At 68.8% G+C, this 14109-nt stretch overlaps 2 protein-coding genes across 4 annotated transcripts; both read right to left on the reverse strand.

The window, feature by feature from the left end:
• Positions 1-2675: 2675 nt before the first annotated feature.
• On the reverse strand, positions 2676-4198 carry DNLZ (DNL-type zinc finger). The gene is made up of 3 exons (XM_047768939.1): positions 3965-4198; positions 3651-3790; positions 2676-2930 (listed from the first exon to the last, which is right to left on the reverse strand). The coding sequence occupies exons 1-3, from the start codon at positions 4163-4165 to the stop codon at positions 2762-2764; spliced, it is 510 nt and encodes a 169-aa protein (XP_047624895.1). The 5' UTR covers positions 4166-4198; the 3' UTR covers positions 2676-2761.
• A 211-nt stretch (positions 4199-4409) lies between these two features.
• Positions 4410-12411, reverse strand: CARD9 (caspase recruitment domain family member 9). Of its 3 annotated transcripts, none has more exons than XM_047768938.1 (13): positions 12268-12411; positions 10830-11029; positions 10412-10549; positions 9568-9872; positions 9309-9488; positions 9080-9223; positions 8749-8874; positions 7054-7245; positions 6689-6730; positions 6407-6455; positions 5236-5297; positions 4747-4829; positions 4410-4660 (listed from the first exon to the last, which is right to left on the reverse strand). In XM_047768938.1, the coding sequence occupies exons 2-13, from the start codon at positions 11011-11013 to the stop codon at positions 4561-4563; spliced, it is 1605 nt and encodes a 534-aa protein (XP_047624894.1). In that variant the 5' UTR covers positions 11014-11029; positions 12268-12411; the 3' UTR covers positions 4410-4560. The 3 variants fall into 3 exon arrangements, with proteins under 3 accessions (XP_047624894.1, XP_047624892.1, XP_047624893.1); XM_047768936.1 differs by lacking the exon at positions 12268-12411 and adding an exon at positions 11354-12235; XM_047768937.1 differs by lacking the exons at positions 4410-4660; positions 4747-4829; positions 5236-5297; ... (2 more) ...; positions 7054-7245; positions 12268-12411 and adding exons at positions 7848-8407; positions 11354-12240.
• Between the last annotated feature and the right edge of the window lie 1698 nt (positions 12412-14109).

Below are 14109 nucleotides of genomic sequence, written 5' to 3' on the forward strand. Positions count from 1 at the left end.
GGCGGCGCAGTGACGGCCTCCTCCGGGTGAGCTCGGCTGCACTGTGGGGGCCTGCGGCTCAGAGGCAGGGCCTCCCGCCCACCCCCGGGCATTGTCCGCGAAGGGCCAGGGCTCAGAGGGGTCAAGCGGCAGCCCAGGGACACACAGCCAGCAAGGGTGCTGGTATTGGAGCCCAAGGGTCTTGCAAAGCTGTGCCTCCTAGAGCCCCAGGCCGCCTTCTCTGAGCAGACCTCTTGATGCTGGGACATGTGGAGGGAGCTGCGGGGCTCTCCGGGACGGTCCAGCTGGTCCGCAAAGGACCATGGAGCCCTGGAGGGGGCAGTGGGGGGCTTGGAAGGAGGGACATGGAAAGGAGGCACTAGCTGACACCCAGCAGAGAGCCCTACCCTAGAAAGGCCCCTAATAACCAGCTGACGTCAGCCTGGCACAGCCACCCCAGTACCTGCATGGGGGCAGATGGCAGGTGGGCCCAGCAGGCCTCCCACTCACCGGAGCAGAGCAGCTGCCGGCACGCTGGGCAGCACGGCGTGGCCCACCGAGCCCCTGTGGCAGGGGGGCGACGTGGCCCCTCCGCCCACCTGCCCAGGACTGAGGCCCCTTAGAGCAGGGCAGGGCGACATCCTGTGACAGCACAGCCCAGGTGCTTCGGTGGGAGCGCGGCAGATGGCCTGGGGAGGAATGAGCTTGGGGACAGCGGTGGAGACGCGAGAGTCTCCTCGCCTCACTCCTGGTGACCCGCTGTGCAGAGGCCTGCCGCCCCCCAGTGACCACGGGAGGCTGGATGGTGGGGAGCCTGGGGGGGTGAGGGGTGGGCGCAGCTAAGGGGAGCCGCTTGGAGGAGAAGGTGTAGGCAGGGGCTGCAGGAGGCGGTTGTGGCCCCTGAGACGAAGGAGAGAGGAGGGTGGGTGAGGGCAAGGCCCACGAGGAAGGGAGAGGTGAGCCCCCCCCCCGCCCACGAGTTCAGTGCTCCAGGAAGCCTGGCACTCTGCCGACACATAGCAGGGCACCGTGTCCCTCGCTGGCTCACAGCCAGGTCAGCAGGATAAAGGCTCTGAGAAGTCCTGCAGCAAGACGTTTGATGTCCTCGAACTCACAGGTCCCTGCATAGCTGTCCTCAGACCTTCCAGGCCACTGCCTCACTCCACCTTGGGAGGACAGCACTGGGGGCAGTGCTGTCCCAGCGTCACGGGACGGTGGCCTAGACCTGTCAAAGAGGGTCCTGGACTGGGATGAGGGGGGGAGATGGGGTTGGTGGCTTGAGGGGGACTGGAGGCCAGGAGACAGCCATGTGGTTCCAGTCCAGCGTGGTGCAGTGGCGATCAGGAGACGCCACCACCAAGGAGAGTCGGTGACACTCCCAGATCCCACGAGGGGCCAGGCACCCCCGGGGAATCGGGGAGCACCAGGGTCAGCGGGAGCAACTGGTTCCCGCGGGAGCAACAGGGAGGCAGGCCCAGTGGGCCGGTGCAGCGACGGGCTCTGGGCCGAGGGGCGCCCGAGCCGTCTGGAACCAGTCCCACTGCTCTCCATGGCGTCGCTACTGTCGCCAGAACTGCCCGGCCTCCAGGCCCGATGTCACAGCCTCACAAGGCAGGCGAATGAAGGCGTGGTGAGCACAGGTCCAAACCCCAGGCCCCCGTTCCCCCCACAGTGGGGGTCCGGCCTGGGTGCCCCCCCAGCCCAGCTCTGCACTCAAGAGCCCGGCCAGCTCCCTGGGGCTCCGCAGACTCTGGTCCCAACCCTCTGGGGGCAGCAAGGCCCAGCCGCTGAGGCGTTCCAAGGCCGGCGGGTCCGCTGGGGGCCTGTGCGGAGCGGGCCCGGGGCCGGCTCAGCCTCCAGGTCTGACGCTGGGTGGGATAATAGACGGTTGTCCCCGCGGGAAGGACAGGGGGTAATCGCGGCGAAGCACACACCGCCAGCGCCTAGAGAACAATGCCGGGGCCCCGGGGCGACGGGGGCGGCCGTCAGGAGCTGGCTGGTGATTAATGCTGAAGGTCACACAGCCCAGAACACACTTCTGGAAATAAACAGGCTTTTCATAAACACAGGAACATCCTGAGAAAGCAGTCAGGGGAGCTTGGGAGACGAATCGCACGCCCCGGGGGGAGGGGCCCGCGTGCAGCAGCCCCGGGCAGACGGCAGCCCCCGCTCCCCCTCTGCGTCCACCACGGCTGCCCCGCCTGTCTGCGGCCGCAGTGAGCGCTCTTGACTTTGCTTGGCTGGCAGCCGAGGGTCAGGGCTGAGGGGGGCACTGGCTCACCGGTGCTGTCCAGGGGCACAGAGGACCTGCAGGGCCTCCCTGAGCCAGGCCAGAGGGACAAGACCACCGTGAGGCCTGGAGGTGCCAATCCCGCCCCCCTGGCCGTCCGGATCAGGGGCTGACACGTGGGGCATGACTGAGCCACCCCACGCCTGTCCTGAGTATCAGCTTTGGGCCTGCACTCCCGACAAGGTGGCACCTTCACCTGCAGAAGGAAGACAGGGGCCCAGGGGGGCAAAGTGACCTGCCCAATGCCACACTGCCCAGCCAGGAGGGGCTCAGGGCCTCATCCGGCCCCTCCCACCGGGACACACCAGCGGCCGCACAAGGCCCCAGCCCGCAGCCTGGAGGGGCTCTTGCGAGTCATTCTGATTCCAGAATCGGGGATGACAGGAGAGCCCGAGGTCCCAGCATCTGCAAATGACATCTGTTTATTGACAGGAAACAGGCACCTCCAGAGCGGCTGCGGCCAGAGCACCCTTCTCGAAGGCAGAGAGTGGGTCAGCTGGCCTCCGTCTTGCCAGGGTGGCTGGGGTCCTGGTCCTCAGCCCCTCCCGTAGCCGTGGTAGATCTGGGGGGGCCCACAGCTTCTAAAACGAGCTCCAAGGCCCCCTCGCCAGCCACTCGGTGGACCGTCTCCCCTCTGGCCGCCAGGATTTCTTCAATATTCCTAAGAAAGAGAAAGGCGCCATGGTGCTCGAGGCCCCGCCGCTGTCCTGCATCTCAGCCCCTCAATGACACCCCAGGCCAGGCTCAAGCCAGGCACAGGCCCAGGGCCCCGAGCACATCACCTCAGCGGGTTAAGGAACTGGTGGTGTCACTGTTGTGGCTCTGGTTCGACTCCTGGTCCAGGAACTTCCGCAGGTGCAGCCAGAAAAAAGAGTCAACCTAGTCTGAAGCCCTTGTTTCAGGGGAGGCCCATGGCCCTGTCACGCCATCCGGCCCTGCCGCTCCCAGAGGGCAGAGGTCAAGGGGGGCTACTCTAGGGCAGGAAACTCAGCAAATTAAAACTGCTGCGTATTCGGGGCACACTTACACCAGAAAGTTACTTGTGATTTATGAGATCTCCAAGTTTAAGTGCACCTCTGGCAAGGCAGCTGGCGGGGGGTAAGCTCTGTAACCCTCATTAGGAGGAGGGCGCCCCAGGAGTTCCCCTGTTGCACAGCAGGTTAAGGACCCTGCGTTGTCACTGCAGCGACTCGGGTCACTACTGTGGCAAGGGTTCGATCCCTGGACTGGGAACTTCCACATGCCACGGGAGTAGCCAAGAAAAAAGAATGAGGAGGAAGGTGCCCCGAGGAGGCTGGGTGGGGCCCCAGACTCAGGATCCACCAGGCTGGGCCCACAATACAGGCCTCCGTTGTCACCAACCCTGCCCAGGGAGCCTCACCTCTTCCCGTCCAGGTCCGAGAACCAGCCCAGGTTGTCGGCGATGATGTGGTGGTTCTGGCACCCGGGGCAGGTCACAATGACCACACCCTGGTGATAGGCGAGCTTCGAGATGCGCTTGGAGGACCTAGTCCCGCAAACCTGGGCAAGACTCGGAGGTGAGGCCCCGCCTCCCCGGCCTTAGCCCCACCCCTTCCGGAAGGCCACGCCCCCGATGGATAGCCCCACCCCTCTCCTGGAAGGCTCCGCCCCCTGGTCCTGGCCCCCCGCGCCCGTCCAGCCCCGGGTGCAGGCCCGTTCCCGCCGCGTGCTCACCTTGCAGGTGTAGACGAGCTGGTAGTGCGCCGGCCCGGGTCCCGGCTCAGAGCTCCAGCGCCGCCGGCCCCAACCCCAGGTCCGCCTTCTCCCCTCGGCCTCCAGGCGCGCCTTGGGCCCCCACAGCCACCTCGGACCCGGGCCCCGGGGCCGCGCGCGGGTCAACAGTACCGGCAAGCGGCCCAGCGCCGCCCGCAGCATCTCACCGGCCGGCCCCGGCCGCCCCGCCCCACCCCGCGCCGCCGAGCCCGCGCCGCCCCGCCCCTCGCCGTCGAGGCCGCGCCGCCGCCATCTTGGAAGCGGGCACGCGGCGGAAGCGGCCCTCCTCGGCCTCCGTCGCCGGCGGGCGGGCCGCGCTCTGCTGCCCCCTGGCGCCCGGCGGTGCGCGCTGGCCGGAGCGGGGTGGGCGGGGGCGCGCTGAGCGAGAGCATGAGAGGAGGCGGTGTTCGGACGGTGCTCGTTTATTGACGGGGCTGCGTTTTTAACACTGCAGCGTGCGTGTGCATTCCCCAGAGACAGAACACGCCCGTGCTCGTCAACAAAGGCGGCCTAGCGGGGCAGCGGCCAGGTCCCAGGCGGCTGGACGGAGGGGCCGGCTAGGGGCCCTCGGTGTCGGTGTTGTCGCTGCCCGTGGTGTTCTCCCAGTCCACCTCCCCCTGCCTCGAGCCGTGCTGCATCTTCCTGAGGGCCCGCTTCCTGCGGGAGACCCAGACGGCGCGGATGTGCACGGGTGTGCGCAGGCATGCCCCTGCCCCTGCTGCCCACTGCTCGCGGGGGCCCACCTGCGGTAGTTCTCGAAGCTCTCCTTGAGGCGCCGCCGCCCCTTCTCCTTCTCCGGGGGCTCCCCGCGGCCCAGGCCTGCGTCCTGGAGGAGGGGTGAGGCTCAGGCTTCCGCAGGCACCCCACCTCCACCCCTGGGGCTGCGAACTGGGGACCAGGGGGGGTCAGGGTGGGCTGTCCCGCCTTTCAGATGACAAGGCTGGGCCGGGGTGCACAGCCAGTGGGGCCGGCTCCAGGCCAGTGTTCCTTCTACAGTGTCCCTGCAGCCCCTTTGCTGTCAGGCTCCGGGTGGTGGACCGAGAGGCCAAGTTCCCATTCAGGTTAGCGCTGCACCCGGCCCAGGAGACAGGCTTCCGGGGCGAGCAGGGGCGGGCAGAGCCCTGTCCTGGCCTCTCACCCTGCCTTCTCTTCCAAACACTGCACCCCAGGGGCCCCAGGGCAGAGAGCCTTGTCATCCCCCCGGGTGTCCCGGTGTCCCCAGGCAGCCTCACGTTGGGGGTCAGCGAAAGCCGCTCCTTCTGCTGCTCCAGACTCTCCTCAATGGCCGGGCCACCTGGAAAGGAGAGCTGTGCCTGTTGGTCCTGCCCACCTGCCAGGACGCGCCCACGGCACCTCCACCTCCTCACCCCGAGCCAGTCCTGTGCCCTTTGCCAGGTCCATGCTTGGACTCCCATTGTACAGACAAGAGGACTGGGGCTCGGGGACCTCACGGCCCCCTCCTCGCTTCCAGGAGCAGATTCCAGCGCTCCCAAGCAGACACTCCCAAACCTGCCAGCGCCCGGACGGGCCCAGGGCTCAGGACTCTTGGAAACGGTGCTCTGATGGGCTGACCCCCTAAACTGGTTATTATCGGGGCCTGTGGGTTGGGAACCCCAGGGCGCCGCTGGCTGCCTGAAGGCGCTGCCTGCCTCTCCCCGTGGGGGCTCGGTGGCCTCAAGCTCGGGTCTTTGGGCAGCAGCAGAGGGACCGAGCCCTTACTTCTCCATTTGCTGCCTCTTCCCCTTTCGCCCGCACCCCCACCCCCAGGCTGGGGTCAAGCCTGCCGCTGAGGAAGTCTGTCCGGCCTCACGCACTACCTCTGCGGGCGGCGCCGCCCCCCCCCGCCCCCGCCCCCTCCCTGCCCAGTCCTCAAAAACTCCCATCTGACACCCGCCTTCAGAGCGAGCCCCTGGTCACCCCCTGCTCTGCCTCCCTGTGTCCTATGTTCCCGCACACGAAGCCCCCAGTGCCATCCACCTGTGTCCCCCCTCCCGCATGCTGTGCACCCTCCCTGGCGTGGCACACCTGGGCAGGACCCACTGCCACCTCCCCAGGGCCCTGCTCCAGGGGGCGGGTGCCGCCACTCTGCCTTCCGGGCTCGAGTGGGCTCCGAGGGCCAGGCGTGCTCACAAGGACGGAGCTGGGATTTGGACCTGCAAACATGGACCCTGCATTCAAATGGGGCTCTTGTTTGCTTGCTGGGAACCGGGGGGGTGCTCATCCCCTGCTTCTCAGTGTCCCCATCTGTAAAGCGGGGCAGTGAAGGCCAGCGGGACAGGGCTGGGGCGCGTGTCCTGGGGCAGCCGCGTCCTCGGTCGTGCGATGAAGGTCAGGGGTGGGCACCAACTTGAGCAGGTAAAGAGGCTTTGGCCAGGTTCCTCGCCAGACGGCTCCCCGCCTCACCTCGGTCTGAGAGCTGGGCGTCCTCCTCCAGGTCCCGCGGGAGCGAGAGCTTCCCAGGAGAGATGGGCACCCGGTTACACCAGCACCCCCCACCGCACGGCCGAGCCCTCTGTGTGCCCACCTGTGCCCCCTCCCCATCACTGCCCCACCCCCCGGCCCCGGTGCAAGCTTCTCAGGGGCCCGTGCTGCTCTGCCCAGCACCGGGAGGGTGGCTGGCGGAGGTTGAGGCCCGGAGCCCCCGCGCGAGGCCGGCCCTGGGCGGACCCCCGGGGCCATACTCACCTCCTGGGAGCTCCGGGGAGAGCTGTCCTCCAGGTCAGAGCTCTGGGGTCACAGAAGAGGTGTCAGTCAGCAGGCTTGCGGGGGTGGGCGTGGAGAAGGGTCCCAGACCAGCCCACCCTCCAGGGAGGCCCCTGGCCAGAGCCCCTCTCTGTCCCCATCACAGCACCCAGAGCGGCCTGCCAGGCCCTGAGCCCGCCAGCAGGAGGGAGGTGGCTCAGGAAGGGCTGGGGACCGGACCGGCGGCTCCCCCTCGGGCCTCCGCGGTCTCTAGGGACACACCTGCCCCGGAGTGGACACAGCCCCGAGCCCCACGGAGGCACAGGCGTGGCTCTGACCGAGGGTCCCCCGACCCCGGGGAGGCCCACCAGGACAGGTGTATCCAGCTGCTGCCGCCTGAGCCTGTCCTCCAGAGCCAGCAGCTGGCCCTCGCGCTGGAACAGCTGGAGCTGCAGCTCGTCCACCTTCTCGCTCAGCTCGCGGACCTGCTTCCGCAGCGCGTCCTTCTCCTGCAGGCTGCGTGCCTGCTGCGCGTGCAGCTCCTCCCGCGTCACGATGGCCTGTGGGGCAGCAGCGCAGGGCGGGGCAGGCGGTGGGGACCCCGCAAGCGCAGCACAGGGCCGCCCCATCTCTAGCCGCGTTCCCGCGAGGAGGGTGGGCGGGGGGCCAGCACTGGCTTCTTCCTCTGTCCTCAAGTACGTCCTTCGTGTTTGGGGTCGTAAACGTGATACAGGCGCGTGACAGAACATGTGTATGTTCAGAAAATCTACAGACAATGACCCTCAGGACCAGCCCCTGCCAACCGCTTCCTGGCATGCTCGGCACACGCTCGCCTCCCCACACGCGGGGGTCACACACCCTGGGTGGGGCTTGAGCTCGGGAGCCCGACGGTTGACGGCCGTGGGATTTAACCACCTCTCTCATCGCACCCGCACCCCCCTGGTCACCCGAGGACAAGCCAGTCTCGTCTCCAGCCACAATGCACGGAGCCCAACCACATCCCCTGTATCAGGCGACCCCAAACGGCCAGGGCTTGATCTGCTTTGTGGCCGCACCTGCGGCATACGGAGGTTCCCAGGCCACAGCATGAATCCGAGCTGCATCTGCCGGCCTACGCCACAGCCACAGCTACGCTGCAGCCTTAACCCACCAGGCTAGGGATCGAACCCGCGTCCTCATGGATCCTAGCTGGATTCACCACTGCTGCGCCACGACGGGCACTCCCAAGGCCTGATTAGTCAGAGCACTGCCTTCATTTCTGTGCCTGCTGCCAGCTTAGGACCAAACAGACCCCCCCCACCCTGACTCACCTGGGCGGCCAGGCCCCAGCCTCCCCAGGCCGAGGGCCTCCCGGGCCCAGCCACAACCCTGCACTCCCTGCGGTGGGTGGGGGCACCTCCCGTCTGCTGAGCTGCCCATTTCCAGGTGCTGCCCCCGATCTCACTGTGTCCACGGCCTTGAGATAAGAACCCACCTACCGGGCTTTCAGCACGGCTGTGGTTCCCATGAGAGAGGCTTCTAGCAGCGGATTGCTGGGCTAAAAGGAATCTGCGTTTTAAGGCTCCTGACACCAAGCGACAGTCACCCTCCCGAAAGCGACTGGAGCATCGGCCGTGACCGATTAGAAAGGAGAGCGATGGGGCAGGGAGCAGACGCCACCCTGCGCCGGGCATGCTCCCGCACGCAAGCGGGCAGCCCACACAGGCGCCACGGCTTCTTAAGCTGAAAAACCATTTGCAAAACAAGTCAGAAAACTCCCATTCCTGTAGAGCAAAGAAGAAACGGCAGGTACAGCAGAAGGCGGCGCGGGGGTTAGCGTCCTCAGCGCTCTCGGCTTATTTTTGGCCGCGGCTGCGGGCAGTGCCCGGGCCAGGGACCAAGCCCACGCCGCAGCCTCCACCTGAGCCATGGCAGTGGCAACGCCGGGTCTTTAACCTGCTGCCGCGCCACGGGGGCACGTCTCCCCTTTTTCGGCGAGAGCCGTGTGTAAGGCGTGGCCTGCTTGCTTTGCGTAAGGCCCATTTGACCGCCGCCTCCCCGAGAGGCTCTGCCCCGACCGCTACCTGGTCCCGCTCGACGGCGACCTCCTCCATCTGCCGCAGGATGGCCTCGACGCGGTCCTTGGACATCTTGGAGTCCTTCCGAAGGGCCAGGCACTGCAGCTCGAACACCTCCTTCTCCTCCAGGCACTGCGGGGGACGAGGCGGCAGCTGACCCCGCCGCCCGCAGCCCCGCCAGCCCCGGGCCCGGGGGGGCCCAGACCCCGGACCCAGCCTGGGGAGCGCGCGCTCGGGGCGGGGCCGGCCGGCCGGCCGGGCCTCGCCTGCGGGAAGGGGGCCGGGAGGGACGTGGCGCTGAGAGGCCAGCCCACCTCCCCCACCGCGGGCCGCGCACCCGGGCGCGCTGGGCCTCGGCCTGGCGCAGGTCCTTGCGCAGGGAGAACACGGTGCGGGTCTGCTCCTGGAGGTCCCGCTGCGCCTGCCGCCAGTCCTCCTCCAGCACCTGGATGTAGGGGCTGCTCTGGTCCGGCCGCCCCTCCTGTGGCGCCAAGGGAGAGGGTGGCGGGTCGGCAGGGCTGGAGGCCCCCTGCCCGGCTGCGCTGTGTTCGCCCCGCTGGCCCCACCTGCACGGAGGCCTCCAGGCCCTGCACCCGCGCCTGCAGCAGCGCCTTCTCCTGCTGCAGCTCCCACAGCAGCTCCTGGCTGGGCCGCTGCTCCATGGCGTGCCGGAGCTTCAGCGTGTGCTTGCGTTCCACCGAGCAGTCGTCCTCGGCCTTCATGAGGCTGTGCTTGAGCCGATCGATCTGCGGGGCCGCCCGTCAGCCCAGCCCGGGGCCCCGCCGCCCGCCCACCCGGCCGCCCCGCCGCCCCGCCGCGAGGCACCTCCAGCTGCAGGTCTCGGTTGCGCATGAGCGCGGCGCCCCTCTCCTCGCTCTGACGGGCCAGGCGCAGGGCCAGGTCGTAGTTCTCGTCCTTGCAGCGCTGGAGCTCGCGGCCGCCGGCCTCGCAGGCCTCCTTGAGCCTCTGCGCGCGCTCCTGGTGCTTGCGCAGCAGGCTGTCCTTCACGCGCAGCTCCTTGATGAGGTCGTCCTTGGAGCCCAGCAGCGCCGTCAGGTCCTGCGCCTTCTTCTGCAGCTTCATCACCTCGCTCATCAGCAGCTGCGTCAGGCCAGACTCCCCAGACGCGTCTGCGGACCGGGCCGCATCAGACGGCGCACCCTGCAGCCGAGCACCTCGCGCGGCTCCAGGACCGGCGGCCCAGGGAGCCCGGCCCGGGGGTCTGGTCCTGACTCACCTGCAGGCCCCGTCCCCAGCCCCTCCCAGGACGGTGCAGCCAGGGGCTCACGTGTCCCTCCCTCTTTGTCCACTTTGGTCATCTTGATTGAGAGGCGAGGGGACACGACTCAGGACCAGGAGAGCGGCACCTCTCCGGCTGCCGCGGCCTCTCGGGAGCAGGGTTTTAGTGGGGTCAGGTGGTCTTCTGGGCAGGAGGGCTCTGAGCCAAGAATCAGCCTGTGCCTCCCCTCCCCCTGCTCGCGCCCTGGAGTTCAGGTCCCCCTTCCCTCCGGCCCCTGCCCCCTCCCCGGGCTGCGGCAGGAGAGCGGGCGGGAGGGCCCCAGGCGGGCGGTGTCCTTCCGCCAGAGCGCATGCACGCTTTATCCGTTTGGGGCCCAGGTCAGGGGGGCAGTCCGGGCCCTGGGTCCCCAGGCCCGGTGCCCTTCCTCACCAATGATGACGGAGAAGACGCGGGTGGGCTCCTTGCCCGTGACCTTCTTGTAGAGCTGCGGGTAGTAGAGCTCCAGGCTCTCGAGGAAGGCCACGTAGCCCTTGTGGCCGGTGCGTTGCAGGATGTCCAGGAGCACGCCTGCAACCCAGAGGGGCCTGGCTGGGGGCCGGGGCGGCCGGCGTCCCCAGGCACGCGGGCGGCCCCTCGAGGCCCCGCGGGGTGGCCGCGAGTGGGTCTGGGCCAGTCCCCATCGGCCACCCACCTCGTGTGGCTCTCCCAGGGGCCTCTTTGTGCATGGAGGCGCCCCGGCCGCAGGCAGACAGGTTGGTGATGGGGGGGGCGGGGCGGGGGCCGAGCCGGCCAGGCCTCCCGGGGAAGGGGACGAGCGTGGGCAGAGCCCACCGCCCACGGCACTGACCCACTTTCCGCTTGCGGATGACCAGGCTGGGGTCACTGAGCACCTGCTCCTCGTCGTCGGGGCTCAGGACCTTGCACTGGCGCAGGTAGGGCGTGATGCGGGCGGGGTCGATGACGGAGATGAGCTTCACGCGGAAGCCCTCCAGGCCGCTCCAGCACTCGTCCTCGTTCTCGTAGTCGGACATGGTGCGGGCGGGCGCACTGCTCCGAGAGAGGGCCTGTCAGCTGGCCCGCCGCCCTGCCCGGCCCTGCCCCCGCCCTCTGGCCGCTCTGGGCTTCCTCTCCCCCGCCCCCGTCATCCTGGGCCCCGGCCCCACGGCCCCCCGCCCCCCCCAGCCTGTGCCCGGGAGAACCCCCCTCCCCGAGCATTGTGGGCGGGCAGGGAGGCTGCCTCCCTCCCTCCCGTGGAGGCGAGGGGGCAGCAGGCGCTGTTTGGGCCGTGCGCTGGCACAACCTCCCCGGCAGATGAGGGAGGGGTCCCGGTCCACCCCCGGCCAGCCCGCGCCCGGCTGGGGCGCCCCCCACCTGCGGGCGGCAGGCCATGCCACGCGGGACTTCCTCATTCCCCGCACATCCACTCCCATCCCTTCCTCTGCTTCCTGTGGCTGGTGATGCAACAGTTGCCCAGCTGGCCCGCTCCGGTCAGGCCCAGGGACGTGGTGCCCTCCAGGAAGCGTGACTGAGAGCAGCCCACCGGAGGGCCCTGGGCACATGGGGAGGGCCCAGCTGTGTCGCCCAGGCAGCCCAGGACGCGGCTGCGCGCCTCCTCCAGGCTCTGGGTGCTGGGCACTAGCTGGCCCCGGGCTCTCCCCATCTCCTCGGCCACACTGCTGAGCACGGGGACGCCGGCTCCCTGACAGGGGACCATCTACGTGGAGGCTGCTCTCTGCTGGCCCTTCCAGCAGCGGGCGGGCAGGGACCACGCTCCGGGGCGGGCTGAGCAGCAGCAGCCATGTGGCCATGCCTCCTCCTGGGGGAGAGGGGTCGGGGGGCGCAGAGACCCCGCCTCGGCCACCTGGGACTGAGCCTGTAACCTGCCTGGGAAACACCGGCTCCCGGCCCACAGGGGCTGGGGCACGGTCCCAGAGGCCGTGGCATCCCAGAGGCCGTGGCTGTGGGTCCCACTGCCCTTGGCCCGCCCGCCTAGCGACAGGCGCTGCGTTCAGAGAAATCACCAGCACCCTGGCGGACGGTCTTTGGATCTGGCCTGTCCCGGCCTTTCTAGCCTAAAGTCCACAGCAGCCACGCCTGACGAGACCTGCTGTTCATTCCACCGAAGCGACACGTGCCAGGTGGCTGCGAGGGGGGACGGGGCGGCAGAGGTGAGGCCGTTTGGTGCCCTTCTGGGGTGTTCACTCCAGATCCCTCTCCCTGTCCCAAGAGTCCTGAGCCACCTCGGCTTCCCGCTGCCTTTCCGAAAGGGCACCAGACCAGCCTACCTTGGGGTCCTCCTGAGGCACCTGTGCGGTGGCCGGTCGCCGGCCAGCCTGGGCCGCCAAGCCGGTGTGTGAGCGGTGGGAGCTGCCGTGGCTGCCGGCCAGGGAGGGTGGGGCGGGAGGGAGCGCACTTCCTGGCGTTAACCCCGCAGGGACCATCCCTGCGGCCGCTGCTGATTCGCCCGAGCAGGGCGGCCTGGGGTGGGGGGGGGCGGGGAGGGAAGTGGAAGTGGCTCCCCAGGAAGGCTGCCCAGAGCCCTGCCAGCCAGCGCAGGACTGGCCGCGGGGCCCAGGGCCCGCCCTGGAGGCCCGGCCCTGACCCTGAGGAGTGGGGAGTGCGAGCCAAGGCTTAACAGAGCTCGAGCCCTTCCCGGCCCACTTTGGTCCCAGGAGGGGGCGGTGTGGTGTCCCAAAACAGGGCCCTGGGCACAGGTGCCCCGCAGCACACTGGCCTGCTGTGGCTGGCACGGCCCTGCCCCTCCTGGGACCACCCCTTCTCCACCAGGACACGTGACAGTGACAGCAGCCCCTGCCCCCCACTCCCCCCAGCACTTCCGAAGGGCTGCAGAAGGCCGGGCAAAGCCTGGAGCCCAGCCCTGGCTGCCAGCTGCACCCTGGCCAGGCTGGGGAATCCCCAGGCCACCGCGCTGCCCGGGGAGCTTTGCCGGTTGAACCGAGCTGCCAGTTTCAGCTCCGCAAAGGGGCTGCGGCTGGACGGGCTGGACGGGAGCCTGACTGGTGCTCCCGGCTCCCCCTTCCTGAGGGAGCTTCCCTCCCGCCTGGCCAGCTCCCTTCCTGTGGGGTCTCACGCCTCAGGCCGTGTGGGGGCTTCTCTGCCTTCTGCCCAGGATGGTCAGCGGGCCGCTTCGCAGAAACCTTGGGCGTCCCGGCACAGACCTGGCACTGCTGGGTTGCGGCGGCGGCGTGGTGGCCTGGCCTCCCGGGGACCCGACATCACCCTCTGGGCGCGGGGAGCCCCCTGCGGGAGCCGCGGAAGCCAGGTGGGGGCTTGGTGCGGGAGAGGGAGCCACGACCTCCCCACATGCCCAGCAGGCAGGCTGGTAGCGGGCCCTCAACGACCCAGTTCCCGTGGCTCAGCGCTCAGGCAGACGTCGTGTGCTCTGGGCGAGGCAGCAGCCACAGGGTGGGGACCCTCACTCGGCATTTGGAAATTGAACGAGAAAACTTAGCCCACAGGTCAGAGGAGGTCACGAGAAAAACTGGACTCGGCTAACTGAGTCCCGGGTGCAAAGGGACCCCCCGCCCCTGCCAGGGGGCGTCAGCCTGCGGCCTGTGTGACGCGTCATGCCTGGGTGCAGGGGGCCCCGGTGACTGCCGTATGCGGGGGCAGGGGCAGGACGCGCTGGGCACCCTCGTCTCGTTTCGTGTGTTGGAAATTTCCAGGGTGAAAAGGACGCAGCTGGGAAGGAGGACGAGGCTCCCAGAAGCCAGTGCCTGGGAGGGTGTGACGCGCCCGAAGCTGAGTTCCTTGGGACACAGGGAGAGAGGGCACAGGGGCTTGGTCTCGTGCCAAAGAAACACCTGCAAGGGGGCACTGGCCAGGGCTGCCGGGCTGCCACTGGTTCTGGGGACCCACCCAGGCCAGCCCGCGCGGTCTGGTCGGCAGAGGAAGCAGGCCCGCCCACCCGGCCCTGCGCTGGCGTGTGGACCCAAGGGCCCGCTGGCCAACTCCCAGCAGGCCTGCACACGCCCTGCGGCGGGCTTCTAATTAAAACAGGGCATTTCCAGGAAGGCCGCTGGTGGCCTAGGGGTTCAGGATCAGGCCACATCCCTGCTGTGGACTGGATTTGGTCCCCGGCCCAAAAGCTTCCGCGTGCCATGAGC

This window comes from Phacochoerus africanus, chromosome 2, assembly GCF_016906955.1.
Source record: "Phacochoerus africanus isolate WHEZ1 chromosome 2, ROS_Pafr_v1, whole genome shotgun sequence".
Taxonomy (NCBI): Eukaryota; Metazoa; Chordata; class Mammalia; order Artiodactyla; family Suidae; genus Phacochoerus; species Phacochoerus africanus.